The 27,092-nt window shown below is 41.5% G+C and overlaps 1 protein-coding gene across 1 annotated transcript in view; it reads right to left on the bottom strand.

Annotated features, from left to right (window-relative positions):
- Positions 1-27,092, bottom strand: part of LOC136645156 (kalirin) — a 250,046-nt gene that overhangs the window by 182,024 nt on the left and 40,930 nt on the right. The window contains exons 4-5 of the mRNA XM_066621402.1: positions 10,459-10,651; positions 3,430-3,942 (exon numbers count right to left, since the gene is read on the bottom strand). Coding sequence (XP_066477499.1) covers positions 3,430-3,942; positions 10,459-10,651 — 706 coding nt within the window. The remainder of the gene's footprint in view (positions 1-3,429; positions 3,943-10,458; positions 10,652-27,092) is intronic.

Here is a 27,092-nt window from a genome sequence, read left to right as displayed (position 1 = left end):
AAATGGCTTTATTAGAGGATCACCCTGGGTACCTTTCTATTAGCAGTTATATGCCAGGTCCATTTGTCTCTCACAACTTTTAGACACCTAGATGGCACATAAGGAGGAAGTACAATTTCTGTATGCATATTGTGGGAGGAAACAGGGAGGCATGTCAGTACATAAAGCTAGATAGTATTCGCTCTAAAATCATTACAGTTCAATGTGGAAACTCAGCACCAGTTCAAGTTCAGTTGCTGCTTTTTTCTAGAGATAAGAGTTCCAGCGCCCAACTTTATGAAATGTTGCGCTAGCTCAACAGCTCACAAGATTGTGCCATTTGAACTGCAGGCTTAATTTAAGTAATCAGCAGCATTTTAGTCTTGCTCTTCATCCAAGGAGCTGAAGGCAACATAAACCATTCTCTCACCTAAGCATATACATCTTGCTCTAATTTTCCCCTCACCGCACCTCTGTAATGCAGGACTGTGAGAGTGTAAGCTCACTAAGCTTCATGGCAGAGCAGAATTTTTAATCTTGGTTTTACCAATCTAAGTCCAACACTTTGGATTAAGGAACGATGAGAGATCATGCATTATTGGCAACATGGCATCATTCGATGGATTACTTTGGGTTGTTACTATACACTTTCCCTCCAGAAATTTGTCCAATCCTCTCTTAAAGGCATCTAAGCAAGATGCCATCACTACTTCCTATGGCAAGGAGTTCCACAGACTAAATACATGCTAGGTAAAGAAATATTTTCTTTTGTCTGTCCTAAGCCTCCCAACACTCAATTTTAGTGGATGTCCCCTAGTTTTGGCGTTATGTGAGAAGGAAAAGCGTATCTCTCTATTCACTCTATCCATCCCCTGCATAATTTTGTATGTCTCAATCATGTCCCTTCTCAAGTGCCTCTTTTCTAGACTGAAGAGCTCCACATGCTGTAGTCTTTCCTCATTAGAGAGGTGCCCCAGCCCAGTAATCATTATGGCAGCTCTCTTCTGCACCTTTTCCATGTCCACTATATCCTTTTTGAGATGTGGTGACCAGAACTGGACACAATACTCCAGGTGTGGCTTGACCATTGATTTGTACAATGGCATTATAATATTAGCCGTCTTCGATCTGCAGTTGTAATGTGTTTGCAGGTGGCAGGCTCTAAGACCCAGAGGCAACCTTCCTGCTTGCCTGCCTGAGTGACATGCTGGCTGACTAGTTGTGAAGGAAGGAGCTGTTGGGAGAGGTAAAGCATGACCAGCTGGACTGTGATATTGCCCAGGGTAAGCTTGTGCCTACTGCTCTTCTGGGCTTCTCCTGGGCTTCTTCTGGCTGCCACAACACCCCTGAACTGCTTGGACCCCTGAGTGACCTGCAGATAGGATGAGGAGACAATCTATGTTAGATTTTTTTGGTAAAAATTTCTCACCTTGTAGGTGAGTATCTACGGTAGGTATCAATCATGTTAACAAAGGGTATGAGTTAGTTCATCGCCATGTGATAAATTTCCCTAGTACATGTGCATTGGAACATAATAGTGACATGGGGCTGCTGTAGAATAACTGAGAAATTCCTCCCCCAAGAAAAAAAGAAAAAATTCAGGATGGTCGCCAACATTAAGTATTACCAGAAGGTCGGCAGGCAGTATGTAGGCTGATAAATATTTTCTGTCCTTAGTGTGTTTATTCCAGTACAGTATGAGGCATCCACCCTGTCCTTCCTTCCCAGTCAAAAAATTAAACACTGATTAACATTTCTCAGATATTTCTAATAGTTTCCCTTGTTTTAAGAAATATGCTGACTGAGGGTTATGTTACCACAGTATCTAACAGAGATAAATGCTGAGCTTGTTTGTAATAATAGTTAAATGACTAATTCTCCATTTCCAACAAAGATAAAATTTTGCCATTATCTATATTTCTGCCACGTAAGAAACTAATTTGAATGGCAAAGACCTGAGACTTTATCCCAAATAATTAAATTTTCCTACAGACTAACTTGGGAGACAGAAACTCCAAGTACAACTCCTATCTCCTCCTCCCTGGATACTAATAAATGCTTGGGCTGCTCAACAGATGACAACTTGTCAGACTGTCTTGTTCTAGCCAGTCTCTCTAAGCGCTTAGAAAAACCACAAGTCTTTTTATTTGCTGGAATGTAGTTATAAGACAGAAACTGAACTGGTTGACTATCACCATCCCCACCATCTTTGTAAGGTTAATGACCAGCTAGAAACCTGAAGCTGACTCTTTTGGAAGGAAAACAAACTCTCTCAATAGATGTTTACAGGTAAAATGAAGTATCCAAATAAAGCTCTTTAAAAGAAGTGAGAAGATTCAAAATTCTATAATCTATTAAAAACAGTGATGTTGGGGGGGGGTAATTATTAGGCCAATTGTCATATGTCCATGTTGCCCCCCAGTACAATATCAAACATGGTTAAGGACTGGAACGCCTATTAGTATACAAGTCAGTAGTGTTGGAAATGCATGATGGCTCCACCTACTTAGGCAAGACTCATCTCTCACCAATAGGTGCTGATGATGTTATCTCATGTGCCCAGAAAGCACGTAAACAGACTTCATCAGAGCCTGTGGAGGCACGGGGAGCTAACAGACCTAGAAAAAGTTCAAGAAGTGGCTGGTGGACCAGTTAGTTGTTTGAGAAACAGCAGCAGTTTAATAATCACTAGGTGCATCACTTACCACTGAAATAAATGCTGTGCAATTGGTTCAGGTAATCTGCTCTTGAGGGAAGCTTCTCATGACTTTTGTAAGGGGTCATGGGAAAGGAGGAATGCAATATTATGTTGACTCATAACCTTCATTAAAGCAAATCTATCCAAACCCTTGAATGGCCCAGTCTGAAAGCAGCAGCCCACAATTCCACTTCTCATCTTTGTTATGGTGACTGCTACATCCTAATGCCCTGTCATGAAAGTAATGACAGGAGTCCCAGCCCTCCTTGCCTAGTGTCAAAATGATACCTCTGCATTAACAGCAATCAATAGCAATTGTGATACCTTTCAAGAGACCCCTTTTGTATATCTTCCCCTAGCAGAAATGGTTCTACAACCTTGAATTTTGCTTGTGCTTCTTGACAAGTCAGTTACTCCAGAAAACCTGGTGGAAAGCAACCTGAACATAACTTAATTTGGGGTGCCTCATATCTACTTGAGTATAACCAAAGCAGATCAGCTTTCATCAGAACAGCCAGAGGTGAGTTATTTTTGGCTCCCATGCCGCTTGCTACTTCCAACAATTAGTTCAGTGATTTTGCTTTACAAGTCTCATAAAGTACATTTGCTAGCAACTTGAGGTTTATATCTCCGATTGATTCCTCATGTTGCTAATTGCAGAAACATATATATTTGGCTACAACATATTAGTTGCCATACCACATCCTAGTAACACAGGGTAACCCTGTAAAGAAGAAAAGCATATTCCTTACCTTTTCTGCATCTTGCTCAAAAAGTCGAAGTTGAAAGCACTGATCTAGCTTCAATTTGCGGACATGCCACATCTGATGCAAGTGTTGCCGTGTTGAATGTAGCTTGTCCAAAAGGCTGGTGATCTTTGGCACAAGGCTTTGGAAGTCTGCACTACCAGGTATGCAGTTCCTACCAGAAAAACCATCACTGCACCGTATGCACTGTAATAATCTCTGACCTTCACGGTCTAATTCTTCCACTGGAGCTTTAATTACTTTCTTCTTGAGTTGAGTGTGTTCATCTATTAGTCTTCTTGAGCCTTCAACATCTACTGGAAATTCCTTCCTAGCCAACATTTCTTGAAGGTCCTCTAACCTGGATAACAAATGGATGGCACTGTTGAAGAACTCTTCCAAAGAGACTCTCAACTCTATCCATTCATCATGATTGTAATCCAGTGATCCTTCAAACTCCTCTGTTAGTTGGGAGGGATCCACCAGTTTTGCTAAGCCTTCAACAGAGACCATACTTGTCTAAGGACAGAAAAATATACATTGAAATGTTAGTTTTCAGGGAAAGAAACATAAAACTTGCAATTTTAATATCTACAAATAATAATAATAATAATAATAATAATAATAATAATAATAATAATAATAATAATAATAATAATAATAAAAAATACAGGTATTTATATACCGCCTTTCATGGTCTTTATTCAAGACTTTATTCAAGGCGGTTTACATAGGCAGGCTATTTAAATCCCCGTAGGGATTTTTACAATTGAAAGAAGGTTCTATCTTTCAAGAACCATAACATTTCAGATGTCTCTTTCTGATCTGGTTTCACATTCTGGCCTCCATCTTCCCATGCTCAGAGCAGATGGAATAACTCGGCTCAGCTTGTCAGCTGCTTCAAGGTCGCATGGTGCCGATGGCCTTGAACTGGCGACCTGTGGATGTTATCTTCAGGCAAATGGAGGCTCTACCCTCCAGACCAGATCTCCTGCTCTCATCATTAACTAATCCTCCCAAATCAAATTAACTAAATCCTGCCCAAATCATTAACTAATTAATCATTAACAATCAAATAAAATGGAAAGGAAATAAGAGATGGGAGATATTGCCCGTGAGTGGAGTCACACCTCTGACTGAAAATTCTGGAGACTTTTTTGCCCAATGTGATGTAATATTAGAGATCCTATTAAAATGTATAGAGCTGCTTTCAGCAGTCCTTTGGAGGTTGATGTTAAATCCTTGAGACTCCAAGTCAATCATTAGGTTGGCAACTCTACCAGCCCTGTGTAGCAAGGGCCGCTGCCCCTACTCAGTGCCACTCATGACAGCAATGGTGGCATTACAGTCTTCAGAGAGGTGGCAAAGGGAAAGAGACTAACGTACTCTTTGATGCAGCTACCAACAAAGGAACAGATGCGAAGGCAGATATTATGAGTCAAGGTAGTAGAAAACCATCTGTTTACTACTAGCAATCTTTGGGCTGTAATTTTATCACAATTACCACTACCATTGGGGAATGTAAATTTTCCACCTCCCTGTTCCGTACTGTCATCCAGGATGCCTTCAGAATTCATTGAGTAAGGAATGGGCCAAGAAAATGTGGTTAGCCTTCTGCAACTCATCCTGCCCTCCTGGACAAGACTCTTGGCAAGACTCTCTCTCTCTCTCTCTCTCTCTCTCTCTCTCTCTCTCTCTCTCTCTCTCTCTCTCATACACACACACACACACACACACACAGAGAGAGAGAGAGAGAGAGAGAGAGACTTTTTGATAATATGTAGTCCTTTCAGAGGGAAATGCTGGTTAACAACAATATAGACCCACTGACTACTTAGCATGAGAATGTTTTTTTTGCTTTTCAAAATCGTTCTATAAAACATGTTCCCTGTTAATTTCTAGTCATAGATCTTAAGGAATGTCTGATTGGGATGAGGGATAGTTCAGTGCCACTGATGTATGTAAAGCACTACAGTTCTTTCAGATCTCACTTGCAGGTGGCACCATGCAGTTGTTACAAGCCATGCAGGGGAAGAATGCACTGAACCCTCCACAAAATGGTACCTGTTTATTTCAAGAACAGCTCCCTGGGCTTTTACTCTGCACTATAGGCCTCCTTATGGAAACATACCTTCACAAGGCAAGATGTAATCTGGTCAAAACAAACCAGTGATCTGGAATCTGAAGCCAGATTTCCCACAGCCAATATCCATATTCCAGCCAATGGCTCCACAGATTGACTTTTTATGGGAAGGATGCTGTTAATGGGTTGCTTTTAAAACTTATACATTTCATTGAAAGAATCCTTTTAGAGAACATTGGGAACTACATTTACTACTCATTCATTGCACAAGGCTTAACAATTTGTGCTTTCATTTGATTACACTTTCAGGAACAAACCTCTTCTTGAATCACTGGCATTTTTGAAGCTAAAGTGGCCATTAGATACATATTGCGGGAGGCAGAATGGGGGGGAGTAGAAATGTTTCGGTGACATATTACTTTAAAACTGATTGTGCATTTTGAATCACCATAGATGTAACTCTTCCCCATAGCCATTAGCTATTCTGGCTTGAATACTCTCCTAAGTGGATACATGATATCACAGTAGATTCTGCTATTTGAATTATACACCATTATACAAGTTTCAGGCATATGACTGGAGGCAGGTGCTTTCCCCTGCCAAAATACACATCTCACAACTCCGCATTTTCTTTCAGATTAATCCAGTTGGCTTTTACCACTGGCAGATTAGAGGCTACCACACGGGTGCTATTTTTCCACTCTCCTTAACAAGCCTAATTAATGTAAAAAATTAAATGCCACTGGAGTATTTACATAAAACTTACATATAGAGAGCTACCTACAAATCATAGGGGAACAAATGATAGTCTCTATTAATGTTTCTAGAACTTGAAATGTAAAAAAGTTTTATTTCGTATGTCCTCTTGATTGATTGATTATTTTTGATTTGATTACTGATTTGAATTGATTATTGAATTGATTGATTTACTGAATTGATTATTACTCCCATTTCAGAGGTAAGAAATTGCAGTAATCACAAAGTGACTTGTTGTACAAGGCCACCCACTGGTTTCAGAGCAAAACACAGTTTGCCATGGTTCAGATTCAGCCCTTGAAGAACTTGACCATACTGGATGCCACTCAATAAGAAGCACCATTCTAATTTATTGGGCTTTGCTGGGAAGAGAGAGAGAGAGAGAGAGAGAGAGAGAGAGAGAGAGAGAGAGAGAGAGAGAGAGAGACTAATGGAATTTTGTATCAACTGGCTTCCATCTGTGAAAAAGCAGTTCAGAATTCATAATAAGGAAAATGTAAAGCCCTGACAATGGATGGGCATTCATAGTCTTAGGTTTGCACTTGCATATAAGGGTCTGCCCATACATTTTTCTGGCAAACATAAGTTTGGAAATTTTAGTGAATCAAAAATTGCAGTCATATCAATTTGCTTGTTAGATCATGCAGGTTATGAAATTTGGTGGAAAACCCACATCCCTGATGAAGTGGAGTTAGTTTTTTTAAAAAATTACACAGAGTGATTAAGAGCTCAAATTCTCTCCCCCATCAGTTTATGCAATGCAGCACTCCCAATGGAGTATGCAGTGCATCCTATTTAGCTCTCATAAGTCCAAAGAGCCTCAGGGGAACAGGATATTGGTGTGCACTGCTGCTGTTGAGATCTTCCCCATCCAGTCCATGGTTTGGCTCACTCCATGCTCCAAACCTCCTCCCAACTGCTTCTAAATCACCCGTCTGCCACCTTAACTGCTCCAGCAGGTACACTGTGCTGGTGGCTCATAGCGCACAGCGGTGGCATGGCATTTGTGACACCACATTGGCACTTATGGTGGTTCATCAGGAGATCCACCTCCATATATGCCCAGTAGAATTGGGCTGTATATTAATAACATGTTTAATTTTATGGAAGTCATACCAAATATGAGTAATGTGGTATCAAATTAAACATACTATTGCTGCAAAGTGCAATATTGAATCAGAAATTGGTTTGGGTCCAATAAATGTCAAAAATCAGGATTACTGAGTTTGAAGTGTATAAAAATTCCACAATGATCATTACGCATAAATGACTGTGCTATTATACATCTTTTTCTTCAGTAGTGACAAACTAATTAGCATTATTCAGTTTATGTTTAAGCAGATGTGCAAAATATGCGATGACTCAATTTTAAAGTAACTACACAAGCACAAGAGTGCCTGTATGGTTATGGCAAGTGGGTTTCTCAGCACTCAATCAAATCTGAACATTCTATTCATTGTGAAAACAAGACAATATGCATGGTCAGTATGAAGTTAAGTATGAAGAATCTACTTTGGGATGGGTACAATCTGATTCTGACCAATGGCCTATCCTATCAGGGCTGGCTGGCAGTGGAATGCTTGTTCTGCTGTTGGCTACTGCTAAAAAGCACCATAAAGTCCTTTCCGGCACCATGCTAAGTAGCTAAGTTGGATCTCCTGTTGGGGCAGGTAAATCAGCAGAAGAAGCAAGAGGGGTGGGGAAGGGCTGAACGGGGATGAGGGGGGAGTTAAACTAGGCAGGGAGAGGGCATAATAGGGATAGGGAGACTACAGGAGAGGATGAATCCGAGGGCAATGTCAATAGCATGCGCCTGATCCTGTTCCCCTTTCCTGAAGCCTCCCCACCCCTTTCTCCTCCTAGCTGTTGCAGGGAGGCCCACTGAGGATTGGATAGCTTAGCTGGCAACTTCTACAGACAGGTTCTTTCTATATATATACATAAGTTCCATTGAACAGTTAAGATATTTTTATTTTCAGAGGCATTTGAATTTCTGCTTCTAGGAACAAGAGAATGCCTTTTTTCACTATGTGTTGCTTTTACATGGAATTATCATTTATTTACTTATTGCTGTTTAATTTAGGTAACTAATATTAATTTTATAAGGGGGGGGGCCTAAGAAATCCAGTAAACAAAATAAAGACAAGCCCTGAATATTCTTCCAAGTTTGAAAGAAATCTACCAGAACACATTGCACCTTTGTGTTGCAACCAGACATTATGATCAACTGTTTCTTGTTCTCTGCAATATCCAACAAAACTCACTGCATGATGGACATTATTATTAACAGTATTTATATACCACTTTTCAATGAAAAGTTCACAAAGCAAACGCATCACACTGCAGGTTTCACCCTAGTGCCAGTGACACCTACTAATTGTATGTAATGGGGGCTAGGAAACTCACAGAAGGATGATGATGTTGTGTCACATGGTAAGCTTCAAGAGGACATTATGGGGACAAAAAACAGACCCAGGGATGGAGCATTAGGTGACTGTAACTTCTGGTTCTACCCCCAGATGTGATATCTTCTATCAGCATGTAAACTACGCTGCATAGGTTGCTATAATAACAACAACAACAACTTTATTTTTACCCCGCCTTTCTCCCTGAAGGGATTCAAGGCGGCTTACAATAGGTTAAAACAGGTTAAAAACATAAGATCACCCTTCACTGAAGACATCATGAGATAGTAAGGAAAAAACAAAACCTTAACACACTCACAAGATAACATTCCACTGTATTGTCCTTATGATGACTGAGGAAGTGAGATACACACAAAGGCAGCAAACCATTCCAAAAGGCAGCTCAGGTTTTTAGAGCTGCCAGCTTGAACAGTGCCCCTTTAAAGTTTTGACATGATCATTAAATTTAGCACAGTGCATGTCAATGCAGGCCAAAGATTCCCCACTGGGTTTTTTAATCCATTTCAAAATTATTCTCCCCCGTCACAATCGGACTTTTCAACATGAGCGTCTGACAGGAGGCTTCTTTATTTAAAGTGTTCCACAGATACATTTATTATTCAGATAGGTTCCCCCAGGAGGATTTGAGATGAATAGGAATACATTATCAAACTTCATCAGAAAGGGAAAAGGGATGTGCAAAGACAAGGTAACAGCCTATCAGCTGTCACATTTCTTTCAGTTTCAGACGCAACCAATCAAAATCACAGCCTGCTCATTCAATCTTTTCACGAGAAAAGAAAAATAATTTGCAAAAGCACTTCAGAATTAATGACAAGGAAGCTTGTTGGGTCATCACTCTTGTTGACAGCAACCTCCTGGAATCTACATTAGTCAATCAAGTGTCAGGCTTGCTCTTTTTTGCTTACCAACAGCTTGTGACCAACTGCATTCTCCAGGGAACATATAAATGTAAACCTGGCTAACACTGGGGCTGCTTGTGTGTCAAAGAGTCAACTGAGGAGAAGATTTTTCTGCAGGAGGAGCAGCAGAGGCACTGCTTCTAAGGGCATTCTTCCCTCTTAGCCTCAGGGCTGTCTCTTGTTTTCAAGCTGTACCAACAGTTATCAGTGAATTTTTGCATTGAGTCCATACATGCTGTAAGGCATACATTTCCAAGACATTGCAGTTGATTCCAGATGAAGATTAGTCCCCTTATATTTTTGTAAAGTTTGTGCAGCAGTGCAAGTCCATGCACATCAATGACCTGGACAAAACTGACCACATGCCAAAGTAATGTGCAATATGCCTACATTTCAGTTTATTGCAAAAGACCATAGACAGGTTGAGCCTACTTATCCACAGAATTTTGATCCATGAATTTGGCTCAACACGGGTCCTCCAGACCCCCGTTGAGTCGCATTTGGCCAACCTGAAGCCTCCAGAGGCTTCCAGAAGTTGCCTTCCAAGACTTTTGGGGGACTTTCCGAGGCCTGTGGAGGTTGAGCGCAGAAAGGCCACCAGAGGTTCTAGAAGGGCAGTTCCACTTTTCAGGCAAAAAAAGGGGGTCTAGAGGCTGTGCACAGCCTCCACTGGCCTCAGAACAGCTCCATTCACGTTTGGAGCTCAGTTGTCTCTGAAATCTGCATGATTTGATATCACAAGGAATTCGTTATCCACGAGTGGTCCAGATATGGAACCCTCACGGATAATGAGGGTCTACCTGTATTCATATATGACCTTCTCCCCAAACAAAATTCTTCATAAATTACAGAAGGCTTTTGATCTTACCTCAAAGATAAATTTTGAACTTCCAAAATTTGTCTTCTGCTTCTGCCAGAAGTTATCCGGTTTGATTATCAGGGCAACATGAATTTCAGCAGGGAAGGCCTCCTGAAGGGTCTTCAAGAGAGGCTTGATCAGGTCCCATTTAGAACCCCTCATATCAATGATGACAGTGAACCCTCGTTTGCAGACATCTTCACTGTAAAGATCAAACAAGGGATCAATAACAAGCTTTCAGCAGGATAAGGTACATCTTAAAGGAGTGTGCAGTTACTAGCAAACACAAGCACCTTCTCTTCTGATCCATTTTTTTCTGTTTTCCTCCTCTTAAGGAACTCCTATCTTGACTGCACCAGGCAGACTAGATGACCTCCACAGTACCATCCAGTGCTTTCTATGATACTAACAGCCCAATCCTAAGCATATCTACTCAGGCCCATTATAGTCAATGGGGCTTACTCCTAGGTAAGTGTGCATAGGATTGTTGCCTAAGATTATTTTCCAAAGGAATTTGTTCTTTTATGCTCAGCTGTTGCCAGTCAGATGTTTCTTTGAGTCCATCATCAAGTGACAGTATATCATCTACCTAGTACACTTTTAAAGGGATTTATAAAAATGCATTCTTTGAATAAAAACACATAATACCACTTTTTGTATTTTTCCTTCCGGGGGGGGGGGGGATCTGCAAAAATAAAAAACCACTTTCACCCAGCTCTAAATTGTAACAAAAGTTGATTGTTTCTCAGACAGTACTAGAAATTTGAATGTCTACTCTAAATCAGTCTACTGTAAATCACATCTCCCATCCCTGTATGGTTCTCTTTTGATAAAAGTTGCTTGAGCAATAGGAAATGAATTCCAATCACATCACTCAGCCAAGATTAAAGGCATCCCTTTGTTACATCAGTGGTATTTTATATCTATTTAAAAACCTGCCTTAGATACAATATACCTTTTGTAAATTGTAGGCAGACTGTAACTCTCCTTCCACACCATTTCCTAGTGGACCTCAAATGTTTTGGGATATTGTTTTCCAGGAAAGAGAAAAAAACCATCAATCAAGATATCCATTTTATACTTGAGGTGGCACTTCTGAATGCCTGAGCTCAGTTTCTAGCAGATTTATTACACAAATATTTAGTTATTTCTTTGTGTAGCATACTCAGCAACTGAGCAATACTGAAAGACATCCAAGAATACCTACCTGATACTAGATGATGTAGGATTGGGCAACAATGGAAAAATGTATCTATCAAATGCACCTCCTCTAAGGACTGATTGCATTTGATGCTTTTGTCTCTTACATAAAAAAAATCCTACATTGGAACCACCTGTAAAATATGCTTTTCAATGGGCTGCCTGTTAGGTCTTTTTTAATATCATTTCTTTGCTTCATAGTCTTCAATATATGAAATTGTTTGTTTAGAAGTGATATTGCACACTCCTACTTTTTGTACTTATTTTATGTGGGGGGGGGGATGTAAGATCTTGTTATTTTCTCTTTAGCAAAATTGGTTTATAAAAACTGGCTCAGAACCTCTCATCCCCTATATTATGTTGGTACCTGGAAAACTGCACCAACAGGCCTAGAGATTCAGGTTGTTAGAGTCTGTCATGACTTGCAGTTAGTTGCTCTGCAGTGAGCAAGGTATTTTTTTATGAGTAAAATAACTGTCATAGCAGCTTCATTGCAGCTGGAAATCTTATTTACTTAAATATCAAAACAGTGAGTAGCAAAGTCACATCTTATGAATATGCAAAATCACAAAAGAGCTACAACAAAAAAGCTTGAAATCCCCATTGCATATCTTGTATTTGAGGCTTCAAGAGAAATGTTAATTCACATTTACATTAAAATTCACACATTTACATTCACACATTTAAATGTGTAGAAAATGAGCTTCCTATAATGTTCCCACTGGAATAGCAGATATGAATGGAGGTATGTATTACAGTGCTTAGGATCAAAATGCAGAACCTTGGTTTAACCAAGTGGCCTGAGGAACAATCCAAGTACTTCATCAACCAAAAGTGTTCAGTTGGGGAAAGCACACCCCTGGAATGCTACATAAGAATTACATGGATATGCCCTACCTAGCACTCCAGTGGAATGCATTTTGACATTGAGGGCTGAGATCATTCATCTAGTGCAGTGGTTCTCAAACATTTAGCACCGGGTCCCACCGGAAGTGATGTCGTGACCAGAAGTGACATCATCTAGCAGGAAAATTTTTAACAATCCTAGGCTGCCATACTACCCACACTTACCTAGGAGTAAGTCCCATTTACTATCATTGTTAAAAGAATATTCAGAGTAGCTTGTTAAAAGTACAGGTCTGTAACATTTTCCCAAATGCAGTCACATCGCATGGTAGCATCAAGTCTAATATATTAAAAATAAAATATTGAAATGAATGGGGACCTACCTGAAATCTGACCAACAGTTTGAGAAACACTGATCTAGTGTTCAAGTCCAGAGGAGCATAATGAAACCTTGACAGTACTTAATTTTTACCACCACCACCACCCTTTTTAAATCAAGACTGGAAGCATCACGACCCCATTTGATGCTTGGCAATCTTCTCATGATAGTCATCCCAGTACACCCTCAACACCCTGTTCTGTCTCTGTAGAATACTTTAGAATACTGCTTCTTCTAAATAAGTGGTAATTAGGAAAAGGATATTTGGCTGGTGGCAGGTTACCCAGAATTATCTAACAGGATCTGACAAGTAGCTTGAGATATGTATGCTAAAATTTGCCCATAACAATTATCATTATGCCAGACAGTTCAGATTCAGCAAATGAAATACAGGACCTGAGGCTTTTCTAGGTGAATGCCATTAACCTAATTACAGTATTAACAGGCGAGAGAATCAGCTCTCTGAAATGGAGAGCAAGAGCCTTTCTTCAGGGATGACATTTAGGTAGGGCAGAGGGGGGCAGTTCTCCTCTAGCTAAGTCCCTGGTTCAGACTGAGTGTGATCAGGCCTCTGGAGTGCTTAAGTGTTTGGCTTACATGCATATACCTAGTTATCTATACACCATGTTGTCCCCTCCACACTGAAGTCTGAAATGGCAGCTCTGCCTTCATAGCTATGAATTCATTTTGTTTAAAACTCAGTTAATAAGACCCTTTGGTACATTGATCAGCTTCAATGTAATTATTAAGGTTGTGGCCAACCTAAACACATAAATGCTTTCTTTGTTGTATCAGACTGTAGCAATAGGAAGAAGAAACTTAAAAAAAAAAGGAAGAAAGAAAACTGCCTTATATTAAATCAGAGCATTGGTTCATCTAGCTCAACAGTGGCTGAGTTTCAGACAGAAGTCAGAAAGAAGAGTCTCCAGGGTTTCAGAGAGGAGTCTTGCCCAGCACTCTCTGGACATGTTGGAATTTGCAACCTTCAAAACACAAGGTGCACATTCAACAGCTGGGCTACAGCACTTCCTGAAACGCTCAACCTGGTAATACCATTCTGGGAAAGTGACACTGCAGCTGACATAAACCGCCTGCTTCTTTACGAACAGTATCTTAGTTCAAGTAAAAACCCCGTGAACAAACAAAGCATAACTACAAACATCAGTGAGATAATATTTGCCAAAGCTTTGGACTGATGGACACACCATGTTCAATGTGTTTTGGATCTCTGTCATCAAAAGCAAGCAGAGGATCAACTTCTGGAAGTGCTAAAATTGTCCTCCTACCAAGTAAAATAACTTACTTTGATTGCAACTGACTTTTCACTGTGGAAACTATTTTTATAATCTATTTAGCTTAACATCATACGAGTCACTTAACACTTATTCACGTTCCATAATAATTATCATCTGGCAATTGTCTCTCTCAGGACAGGCTCCCAGCACTGTTTATAAGACTAAGGGCCCAATCCTATCCAACTTTTCAGCACCAGTGCAGCCACAATGCAGCCGAGAGAACAAATGTTCCAATACCTTGAGAAGGCCTCTGTGACTGCCTCCCCACCACAGGATGCACTGCATGCCCCACTGGCATGGCTGCACCAGCACTGGAAAACTGGATAGAATTGGGCCCTGAGGCTGCAATCCTATCCACACTTACCAGATAGTAAGCCTCATTGACTATACCGACTATAAACTCTTACCATTGACTATAATGGGGCTTACTTCTGAGTAGTCAGGCATAGGATTGAGTTCCAAGATAGTGATGTGTGATGGGAAAACTCTTACCTTTCATTACATGGATAGAGAAATTTTTAAAAAGATATTGTGGGGAAAATAAAGGTAGATGCTAGACCAAAATAAGTTCAGGCACCTCTCACTTTACACATTTGATTTTGATGTTCTTGGAATAACGTGCCTGTGAAATTAATACCGAAACCTAATTTATGGTTGCAAATGTTTGAAATAACACAATCAAACTTGCTGTGTGTGCAACACCTCTACGCACAGAGGCTCAATTCTTAGTTAGCATGACTACCAATTCTACTGCTTGGTTAGTCCCAATCATGGTTTTATGGCAATGGATCTTTTTGTGAGCCACTCCTATAAAAATGCACTAACAAGGGTTTGTGCTTTCCTGATTTCGGGGGGGGGGGGAGGGAGGAGGAAAGAGCTAATGGAACTTGAGATGAAACCTAACAAGTGTTAAAAGATCACATGCACCTTCACAGTATTCCAGGCTATAACTCTGGGTCGTTGTCAGTACAAGAGGCAAAGGGCAGCTCTGATCAGTTGCCAAATGGTGACATTCCTGCAGGAGAGGCTCCCACACTCTCCCCTCCTACTACCCTCAGTGTGACCCACCTTGGCAAGGATAGCTCTGCTCAGGCCACTCCTGAGCACAGGACAACATCCTGTCCTATACTACTGTGTGTACAAACAGTGAACCACCAGAGCACCTATCACTCCTTTCTTGCTCTGGAAATCAAGATGAACAGGTCCCCATCTGAAAATCATGTGCACCTCCTCTTGCATCCAAACACTTCTGGGTTGAAAAATAGACATGTGAGATGTATCATGCACTAGGACTGCACACCATTGCCTTGGTTGCAGTAGAGCTGAGTATAAATGCAAGAAGGAAGGGGCTTGGTTTGCAGTGGCAAACCCTAACCTGTACCATTTGCTTCCTTTCCTATGGTAAAAAAAAAAAAGTTATTTACATGTTTTTGAGATACACACTGTTTTCCAAAAATATAATCCCCATGTAAAACAAGAGGGGCCTTTATTTATGAAACTGGGGAAGGGCACCAACGAATTTAAATCAGGGCTCAGTTCTCCGACATCTGAATAAAAATATTGTGCCCCTGATCATGTGCAAACTATAGTTTCTCATGACAGAGTAACAGCAAGCAAGCCCCCCCCCCCCATGCACATATGTGCAATTGTAGGGCAGGGCAGTCCCAACATCTTCTGGTTTCTAACATTAATCTCTGCATCCTCATGACAGCCGCTTTCTTCTAGCGATTCCTCCTGTGTACCAGTCTAACCTCTCTTGTTCTGCATTTCTTGGTTCTTTTTTCCTTGATTGCTTGGCTTGTAAGAGCATGTGTCTCAGCATAGCGGCCTCAGGACATACACACTTGATAAGAAGGGAATGGAGTTAGTAGGGGAAGAGGTGAAATCCACATCTTCAGAATCAGAGCATCTGCCTGAACGGATTCAGTGTGGCGGCTCCTACTAGAGTGTACATTTAGCATAACACCAACTCAGGAAGAAAACAAGGAAAAGATGCGGTGACCCCATCTGCAGTAAAGACCTGTGCTTCAGGATTAGGGGAACTTTCAGTTTGAAAAATAGGCAGACAAGAGACCAGTGGCATCACTAGGGTTTGTTACCCGGTGGGGGAGGCCAGCACATCACCCCCATAATGGACATCCTTCTATGCATTGGGGGAGCAACAACCCGGGTGGTGGGCGTGGTGATATACCATTACCCTGCCCGCTGGTTTTATGGCCATACCTTTTGATAGGCTAGAGCTATTTCAAAGCAGCTTGTTTCATTGCATTCTGCTGTAAATTACACATCAAATGGTATATAACATGATGGTATTATTCCTACAAACCACAATTTTAGCATTTTTGGTCACTAGTGGTGTCAGCCCCCCCCCCCAAGGGTATCACCTTACTAACACCTTATTGGTTCCATGCTGTGTCATAACAACATCTCATTGGCTCTTTGTACAATCAGTCTTACTGGTCCATTTTGAATTAAGGAAATGTACATTTATAGCTCAATCCTATCTTGTGCAGGAACAGGCAGACCAGGAGGCTTGCGCTGTATCCAGCACAAGACAGGGGCCCAAAGTGGCTCAGCCAGAGGTAAGGGAAAACTCTTCCCCTTACCCCTGGGTAAGCCACCGTAGCCCCAATGGGTCTCCTTGGATTTGCACCACCTCTGGAGGTAGCATAAGTCTGAAGAGAGCAGAGTGGCTTGCAGCCACTCTGTGCTATTCGGAAATTTGGGCTAGGATCAGGTGTATCTGCCACATTCCAGCCCCACCTTCCGCTCTCCGCCTGCCCGCCCACCCCTGGGACTGCCCTCCCCTCACCCCAGAATGCCTCCCTCCCACCTCCTCCCTGTTCTAGGGACTTGTGCAGGCCCAAGTGCACCTCAGTATTGCACACTTAGTTACATAAGACAGTTGCATTTTTGTTTTCTGGTTTTTTGGTCTTAACTTTTGATAGAATTGAGATATTTCACTCTGGTGTTTTTCATTGCATTCTGCTGTAAATTACACATTGAATTGTATACGACATGATGGTTTTCCTACAAACTGTGATTTTAGCAATTTTGATCACTGGTGGTGTCAACTCCTCAGGGCGCGTCACCCCCCCCCGTGTGTGTGTCACCCAATGCAGGCTGCACTCCCTGCACCCCCTAATAATGCCCTGCAAGAGACCAAGAGAAGTGAAGGGAGTGGGTTATTACATGAGTTTCAAACTAGAATTGCTAGCTATCCAATTTAAATGTATTTGGGATTTGAGGATTATATTTAGTTGCTCATCCTCCTGGCTATTTTTAGATGGTCTCAGTGCTAGCCAATGGGCAATACAATTTACTGAATATATTATTATTAGTAAGAGAGAGAAAATTTTTCCTCTTGGAAGGTGCCTGAGGCCAATGAAAAGCAGGGCAATCCTTGGAGAGGTACACAGAGGTACAAACATAGGCAGGTTAAAGTGGGCAACTCAAATTTGATTATTAATGGGCCACATGTATAATGAGGACTATGTACTTCTGATTCACAGCATTAATTCAGCTTATACTTGTGGTAGATTTTCAAGAAGACTAAGCACAATGGATTATGTTATGTAGTAATCAAAACTTTCAGTTACCAATATTTACTATTAGTTCATGCTATAGTTTCATGTTGACCAGGAGAGCCTTACCGTGAAGCAACTTGAGTTATGTGGAATAATAAAGTTGGAGGGGCAGCAACACAATGAGCCCCCAGCACACTGGTCTACCACCCTCACCAGCCCTCCTGTTTTGATAGGGCTCCGATCCTCTTCTTGTTCACCAAGTCAGAATTGCAATAGCGGACAGCCCCTTCTCCCTTCATTCCTCCTGGAGGAAAGAGGGAGAAAAAACACTTACAAAAAACCTCATGGTAAGGGACAGGCAGCTATCTGGAGGCAGCTGTCCTTTCCCTTTCCTTTATTTACCAGATGCCCGGCATACAGCTTCCTTCCTACTTGCCACTTCTGGTTTGAAAGGAGCAGTGCATTATGGATTTCCAGCATACACTGTCCCATTCAAAGTCCCATTCAAAGTAGTAGTGTTGGCAGGGAAGGAGGCTATGCACCACACTCATTTCTTTGATCCTCCTCCCATAGATAGGAAGTGAGCAGGTGGGCAGGGATCCTCAACTGACAACAGTTTATGCCAATAAAAGTTTTTGATTTGATTTGAACTGGCAACAATTGCTCTCATCAACTTGTACTTCTGTAGACTTGTCCTCCATGAATTTGTCCCCTCTAAAGTTATCCAAGCTAGTGATCAGCTACCACATTCGTGGCAACAAATACCACAGACTGATGATGCATTCTGTGAAAAGTTCCCTTTTGTCCATGCTAAACCTCTTGCCAATCAATCAGCATTTGCTCCCATAATGCTGTTGCAAATGTGTACGCAAAAAGGTATGAGTATCAGGATTATTTGAAACTCAGGAAACTGAGACACCCTATCTGGACAGACAAGTGATTCACATGATCAGCACTGCAGCATGGAGAGTAGCTTAGCCAAACACCTATCTGTATGTGTAACTCTATGTGAGGTCATTCTTTAGGTACCTTCAACACATGACACAGCACAATTCTATCTTGCGCTGGAACAGGCAGACGAGGAGGCCTACGCTGTATACAGCACAAGACTGGGGCCTGAAGTGGCTCAGCTGGAGGCAAGCGGAAACTCTTCCCATTATCCCCATGTAAGCCGCCATAGCCCCAATGGGTTTCCTCAGACTTGAGCCACTTCAGAAGGTGGCATAAGACCGAGGAGAGTGGAGCGGCTTGCTTGGGGAACAGGGTTGGGGTCTGGCATAACAGCTGGGTCCCAGCCCTGCCTCCTACTCCCTGCCTGCCCCTGGGACCGCCCTTGCCCACCCTGGAATGCCTCCCTCCCGTCTCCTCCCCGCCTTCTCCCTGCTCACCCCAGTCTCTTGCATCAGCCAAGCTCAGCTGAAGCAACATTCCCTGCCCAAGTCAACACGGAGGTTGGATTCAGCCTCTGTGGGCTGGCGCGTGTCCCTGTGCCAGCCCAGCCGACTCCTGAGGAGGTGCAAATGTGATTTATGGTACGTTTGCGACCCTCCTGGGCCATTGCGTCCACAACACGGAGAATTTTTTTTATCCAGTGACAGCCAATGACAGAGAGGAGGGCAGGAAAACTCACAGTGCAATAACATATAATGCATTGAGCTTCCTAAATCTTACTGGGAAAGAATGCTGGGTTTGGATGCTAGTTCTGGAAGTATCCTTCTGGGAAATTTAACATTATCACTTGCACCAAGAAGTTTAAGTTTCAAAACTTCACAGAGAAACAGCCATTCCACATGACATCTTTAAAAAAATTAGTAACATCATGGGATAGTTTGATATTTGATCACTTATTGTGCCAAATTGACTAGGTAAAGACAAAGATGAGAAGGGCAGAACAGTGAGAGCATCAAGTATGGGTTAAATGTAGATGCACACCTCTACCCCCCATACGTTTAACAGGAACACATCCTACTGGCTCCTGTGCTGCCCAGGGCCAGGATCACAAAATGTCACCCTCCCAGGCCTATAAATGTCATTTCTGGTTTTCAGAAGTGAAGATTTTAGGCCCTCTGAGGGCAGAAGAGGCTCCACTCAGCCTTCCCAGCCTCCAGTAGGCCTTCTGAGGCCTCTAGAAGGCCTAAAAAGGTCACTTCCAGTTTTTGCTGAAATCTGCAAGTGATGTTTTTAGGTCTTCAGGAGACTTCAGAAGGTCTTCTGGAGCCTCCCTGGCACTAAGAAGGCCTCCTAAGGCACTGTCAAAGGGCCTTAAGGGGGGGGGAGAAAAAACAGGTGGGGGAGGGGGTCATGATGGCACCCCAGGACATTTGCCCTCCTTGACCCTCCTGGTACACCGGTACAGGAACATTTGCCCTTTTTAAAGTATTGAAACTTCTTGCATCGCGTAACTCAACTTCTAGAATTGCTTAACCAGGTCCAAGGATTAATACTTAAAAAAAAAAAAAAAAAAAGGGCAGTCCTAGGTACAGTACATCTATTATGAAGTAGGTTCTGGTGTGTTCGGTGGGGCTTACACTCTGGAAAGTGTATATAGGATTTCAGCCAAAGTCAACTTCAACTCAGCAATGACCCCTGGAAATTCCAAACACAGGCAAATTCATAGTTAGAACAAATAATACAATACCACCATGTCATTTTCAGAGGCACTTTAGCAAGGCTATATTCTCAAATATCTGTTGTTAATTTGAGACTATTATCCATCTGTTTTCCCTGGCAAGAGCTATTTTGCCCCAATATCAAACAAGTTGTGGGACATTCCAAGTTTTAATTAGCTGTTCAGATACCTGCTAATGGCTACATGTGTCTTTTCTTCAGTAGAGCTTGCCCCAAAGCTCTTGACATTTTGAATGTTCTGTCATGATTAGATGAATAAACTAACATTTCCACCATCTTCAGATAAACATGAGTGGATGGCAAGTGCTGGTCCTTGGTGTGTTTCTTGGGCCTTGAGCTAATATAACAAAAGCTGTTCCTCTAATTTATTAACTGTGCTTCAGAAAAATACCCTCCACTTGCACCTGTTTGACCAGTACAATAGCAAATGTGTTACCTTGGCAACAGACCTCACATCTTTGTTACAAAGTATGTGCCAAGTCTGAAATTCTGATCCTGCGCTGCTTTGAAAACTCCCATATTAGGAAGGAATGTTTAGACCAGCCTCCCTGAAGCTGTTTTTCTTCAAACTTAAATCAATAAATACAACATCTGTTCATACTATTTCTCCAAAATACTTTTTATAGTCCATCCCTCCACTGATGTTCTATATGCCTTATTGTTCAAACATTAAAGCAGCCAGTGGTTCTCACTGAGCAAAAATATGTGATTTGTGCATGTGTCCCTTAATAGCAGAGGAGGTTCAAAAGTCATAAATATAATCTACCTACAGTGGAGTCTATAGCCTCACAAATTTGAGGAATGTTTATTGCTGCTACTGACTTCTGCTTGTAGGATATTTCCTGTCATTATGGATCACATTCCTGGACAGCACAAACAATTCCAGTATGTGAGAGTGAGCACCCAGCGCTTACACCTGTCTTTACATTTGTGCTCACAGACAGCCTAATCCACAGAAGTCCTGCACTGCACTGCACTGGGGTATAACCATTCCATCACTCCAATCATAGAAAGAGGCAACCAATCAAAGCAGTCCGTCTGCTGAGAATTCAGAAGACTTGGAGGTAGTTCCACAGCTGTGACACACAGCTTTTGGATCTGCAGTGGGGTGTCAGAACTTGGTTAGCCAGTTTGAGGTGAAGGGGAAAAAAGGAGGATGGTAGTGCAGCAGGGCACTTTTTGGATTGGGAACCATCTTCTTATGGATCTGTTGCAGACTGATGGATTGATCCTGCCTCCTACATCACCAGTGAATCGTTGTTTTTACATGCTTAATGCCTACTGTTTAATACGCGTTATTATTAAGATTAATACACATTATTACAATAGTATCCATTAGATAATAGCTACTTAATAGTTGGGCATGGGAGGTTATGGGCAAAGACCCAGGAACGGGGAGCGCTGAAAAGCAGGCTTTAAGGCTTATGCCATTTTAACAGTATGAAGAAGCTATTCACAATGTTTTTCCCCAGCTCAGATGTCAGGAAAAGGGGCTCCTGGGAGAAGACAGGCAAACCAAGGGGAGTAGGGCCGAGTGGTTAGCAAGAAAGCACCCCTTTCTGCTTTACCTATACCAGACCAGCAGCTGAACAAGAAAAGAAATGTTGGTAATTTGTATCTGTTGCCACTATCTCAGGCTACAGAGATCAGGTAGAGGGGGACCTTCTGGGAAACAACCACCTCTCAGGAGATCGCTGAACCCCAGGGGTTCTTATAAAAAATCAAACCCACAATAGGATCTGGGTGAAGATACATGACAGTCTACCATGGATATGGGCAAAAGGTCAAAATATAACTAGTTTATTAAAAGTCTAACAAAGAAAATTGAACAATATTGGGGGAGAAAGGCAGGTAGTAAAAGTACAAGCAAGCTGATGGGGAAAGCATACTGGCAGTGTGATGGGGAAAGCATACTTGCTAACCAGCAAAGAAGCACCTTTCAAAGTGGTACCCTCTTATATTTAACAGGAGGAGAGCAGTTGCCCCTTTTTACTCCAACATGGTGTCTTTTCCAGTGGCTGTTGCTGATGTCTCTTCTGTACCTCTTTTTAGACTGTGAACCCTTTGGGGGAGAGGGCTCCATTTATTGACTTATGTAAACCAATTTGTGAATTACAGTACTTTTTGCTGAAAAACTGCATACAAGTGGAACATCTTTATCCTCAGGGGTTCCATTTATGGACCTCCCCCCCCACCTGCAGATACTGAAAACTGCAGATAATGAAATCAGTGGTTTTTTGAGCCCACCTTTGTTCCGAAATGTGACCAGAGTCTTGCTCAAGTCATATCTGGAGCTGTTCTGATCCTTGGAGAGGCCGCATGCCACCTCATGCGGCCTTTCCAAGAATTAGAATGACCCCCAGAGCAATTTTAGTGCAATTTCAGGTAAAACTGGAAGTCATCAGAAAACCGATCCGGGTGACTTTCTGAGCCTCGGAGAGGCCATGCACCACCTCATGCAGCTTCTCTGAGGCTCAGAATGGTGCCCAGAGCAGTTTTTGGATGACTTGTAAAATCTGCCTCTCCAAGACTCAGAAAACCTTCCAGATGCAACCAAAACGAGGTTCCAGTTGCATCTGGGAGGTCTGGGGGTGGAGGGTGTGATCTAAGGGTTCAGCATTCAACAGTGGGGCAAATCCACGGATGATTCTCTATTGATTCTCTCAAGTTTCACACTAGTATGATTTGGGACTCAGTCTGGGAACAACTGTTTGTGTTAACATCTAGTGAACAGCTTGTGTTAATATCTAGTAAAATTAATGTTTGTTGTGTAATAACAATAACAGTAATGTAATAAGTAAGCCGCCAATAAGCACTGCAGAACAAATTAGGTAGTCCAGGTCCTATGCGGTGGATGTTTTACTACCCTTCCCTACTTACTCTCTTCAACCAAAACTGTGCTGCCTTTCTGTTGCCCAGCATACAACCCCAAACAAGTATTATTATTATTATTATTATTATTAACAGTATTTATATACCGCTTTTCAACTAAAAGTTCACAAAGCGGTTTACAGAGAAAATCAAATAACTAAATGGCTCCCTGTCCCAAAAGGGCTCACAATCTAAAAAGATACAAATGAATACCAGCAGACAGCCACTAGAACAGACAGTGCTGGGGTGAGGTGGGCCAGTTACTCTCCCCTTGCTAAAAAAAGGAGCACCCACTTGAAAAAGTGCCTCTTACCCAATTAGCAGGGGTTATACAACTAGTCCAAAACATCAGTTATCATGGACAGTTTTGCAGATAAACTTGATAATTTCAATCAAGTCACCTACTCAATAACAGGAAAAATCCAAAAGTTGGTGTTTGAGTGATGGTCAGGAATCACAAGTAGGCTGTATCTCAAACTAGGGTGGGTTACACCAGTAGTGCTGTTGCCATTTTGTAAGGATTTTGTTTTAAGATAAAGAAAAAAGATGGAGAAAAGACACTGAAGAGATAACAGAGAGCAAAAAGAGGAAGAAGGTGTGGGGAAAGAGGACGTGGGGGGTCCACATTACTAGGAAAGGTTAAAGGTGGGTTCCAATTCTGGGGGGAAAAATGAAGAAACTCTCTGCACATTCTCTTAAGCCTGGAACAGCTATTCGTGGCAGTCAAGCAAAGATTTGATCAAAACCTTGTCTGGCTTGCTTGGGACTGCAAAAATGGGATGAGTTGTTAAGTACTGTACCTGGCAGACTACAACACTTAGCTGGTGGGCTGCATTCAACTTGATGGGTCACAGGTTGTGCAAGTCTGCTCTAGATTGTCCTATTATTCATGGGCTTAAGTAATCCATTAAAAGCGGGTCTGGAGGGGAACCATTTCCCAGGAGACTATCATAGCTTTGTGGAAGTGATCCAGAAAAAGTATATAAGAAGCTTATTATCTTAACAGAGGGATATAAAGCAGAGCTGTATTCAGGTTCCAATAAGCATTCACAATCACAACTGTCAAAAAGCCAAATTTAATGGAAGAATGTTGTTATTCAGATTCTTGTTAAAACTCAGCTGATGTCCAATGATTTCATGTCACCCTCACTTGCCTCATTCCTCTAATGTTATCTCTGATTTTCTGCAGGCATCAATGTTGAGGAGGTTCTCTCTTGAATGAGCCATGTGGATAAATGTGTTATTAATCAGGTTTCCCTCTGTTTTAATAAAATGAAAAATCCAAGATTAGAAAGCTATATATATGTTATCACCCCAGCAAGCTCTGTCTGCATGGCAATTCTCCCTCTAGGAAAGCTTGTCATGTGGATCTTTCAGAAAATTTCCTTGCCCAGTACCTAATATTGCTGAAGGCATCTGTAACTAGTGTGGAAACTCCCCATGCAATCTAGCATACCCACATATCAAGTTGCTGCATATGTTTCAGTGGGTTCAAACAATGCTGTTTGCCATGAAGGTAACATAAACTAATGCCTCACAGCCCAGTCCTAGGCATGTCTACTCAGAAGTAAGTCACACTACAGTCAATGGGGCTTACTCCCAGGTAAGTATGGATAGGATTGCAGCCTAAATTTCAGGGATGTTCCCGGAACGTTGCTATGACATTGACATACTTCTCTTGTGACTACAACCCTATTATCTCTTTCCCATCTAGTATCTCTTTCCTCCAAGTCATTTGGCAGCAATAAAAAGAAGCTTGATTGAATGAAAATCAATACAGAATTGCTACTTGCTGGGAAATTAACTCCTAGAACTATCATGCCCTTCAGAGAAAGACATTGATGGACACAGGGTTACCTGAGAGCATTTCTGAGGATGCAATTGAGCTGGAGGTCCAACTGTTAGAAATAAATTTGTTCTTGGCACAACAAAACTCGTAATTACAACCAGACTAATCATCACGTCTTTGGTGTATGCTCTGGAAACAAGAGGTCAACAATTCTGCTAGAAGATATTGTGGCAATGGAATTCCATCACAGGCCAGAATCAAAAGGAAGGAAGGGAGCCCATGTTGCCTGGAGAAAGAATAGGCATTGCCATATTCAAGAACAGGCTGAAGAATGTGGTATGGTCACATACAGATTATAACAGGAGAAAAGTGTGTCTTTAAGTGTTCCACAAAGACATAGACAAGTGCCATGGGAAAGATTTTTAAAAAGACCATAGGTTTAAATTAGTGTTGCAATTAATATTTGCAATGTTTGATTTTCATGCCAAAAACAGGGAAAGAAGAATTGCTCAAAGGAGAAGAGCAGCTCCTTACTGAAAAGTCAATTTTCACTTGAATGTTTTTGTGGAATCATTTAGTATAGCACATTCCATAATGCATGCTCTTCATCCTCCACTGCCATCACTACTGCAGATTCTCTGTCCAAGAAATACCTAAGTGTTTCTTCTCACACAGTTCTCTCTGACTCATTTGATTCCAATGGAATCACATGGGTTTACACAGCCAATAAGAAAAGGAAATTTGAGCTTTTGTGGTGGCAGGTTACACCATTGCATGTGATCGCATGGGCTGAGATACCAAATGACACACCGTCTTTACATCAGCAAATTTCTTGTAATCTCATCGTGTAACCATCTCATTATGACAGTGTTGGCCATGCTATTCAAATTGCAGATGAACTCAAATGGACACTGTGGGCTGACTCCCTATCAAATCCCAAAAGCAGATGTCAACGTTTGGCAACAACAAAGACAAATTGGAATATGGGTAGCTATCTGAGACTCATTTCTCATTTAAATTAGTAAATGTTCTCATTAAGAGTTTCTTCAGCACCTTTGGTCTGCAACTCTGATGTCAAAGCATTCTTTACAAAATCACTATAAAATTGTACAATTGAGAGACTCATTGAAAAGTGATGTTTCACAGTGGTGTTTCACAGTGAAACACATTTCATAGTGATTTCACTGTGATGTTTACATAAGGGGTCTGTTCTCTTAGATCTGCGCCTCTCTCTCTCTCTCTCTCTCAAATTATACATATATATATATGTATATACGTATATCTCAAATTCTTGAAACTAAATTCTTTTGATACTTTATTACTAATAACAGTTTCTTTTGCACCCAAAAGGTACTGTCCTGTCTCACAACCCACTATTTTGCTTCTTTGCTATACTATGGATGTTAAATACCATAAGTTGCAATTTTTCTTTCTTTGCAGACAGACATGGCTTGCCCAAATGGACTGTGAAAGGTAGAGTTTCAGTCAGTGGGAATCATTTAGACTGCACAAATACGCCTAGGGGAGCATGTCTGACATTTGTTTGGGTATAATTTCAAAGTGTGACTAATGTAGAAGCTAAAACAACTAGCTGGATTTGCTGATTAGGCCCAGAACATAATAATAATAATAATAATAATAATAATAATAATAATAATAATAATAATAATAATAATAATAAAACTTTATTTTTATCCCGCCCTTCTCCCTAACGGGACCCAGGGCGGCTAACAACATATTAAAAAAACAATAGATTTTAAAAACATTAATACAAGCAGATAAAAACATTTAAAAACACACTACAGGGCCATAAAAACAGTAGTCAGATTAAAAGAGTAAAAGAGCAGATCACCGAGGAATCAAGCCTGTAAAACTAAAAGATGGATAAAAAAGTTAAGAAGGCCAGAAATCAGAAGGCTTGTTTAAACAACAGTGTTTTCAGGCCTTGCCGAAAGCTCTCAAGAGAGGGAGCCATTCTCAAGTCAAGGGGAAGGGAGTTCTATAATGTTGGTGCCACTACCGAGAAGGCCCTATTTCTTGCAGCCGCCCCCCGGACCTCCTTGGGTGGCGGCACTTGCAAAAAGGCCTTCTCTGATGACCTGATATGG

The sequence above is a fragment of the Tiliqua scincoides genome, chromosome 1 (genome assembly GCF_035046505.1).
Source record: "Tiliqua scincoides isolate rTilSci1 chromosome 1, rTilSci1.hap2, whole genome shotgun sequence".
In the NCBI taxonomy this organism is placed as follows: Eukaryota; Metazoa; Chordata; class Lepidosauria; order Squamata; family Scincidae; genus Tiliqua; species Tiliqua scincoides.
Note: the sequence above shows the minus strand (reverse complement) of the source record. Positions and strands in the feature narration are given on the sequence as shown.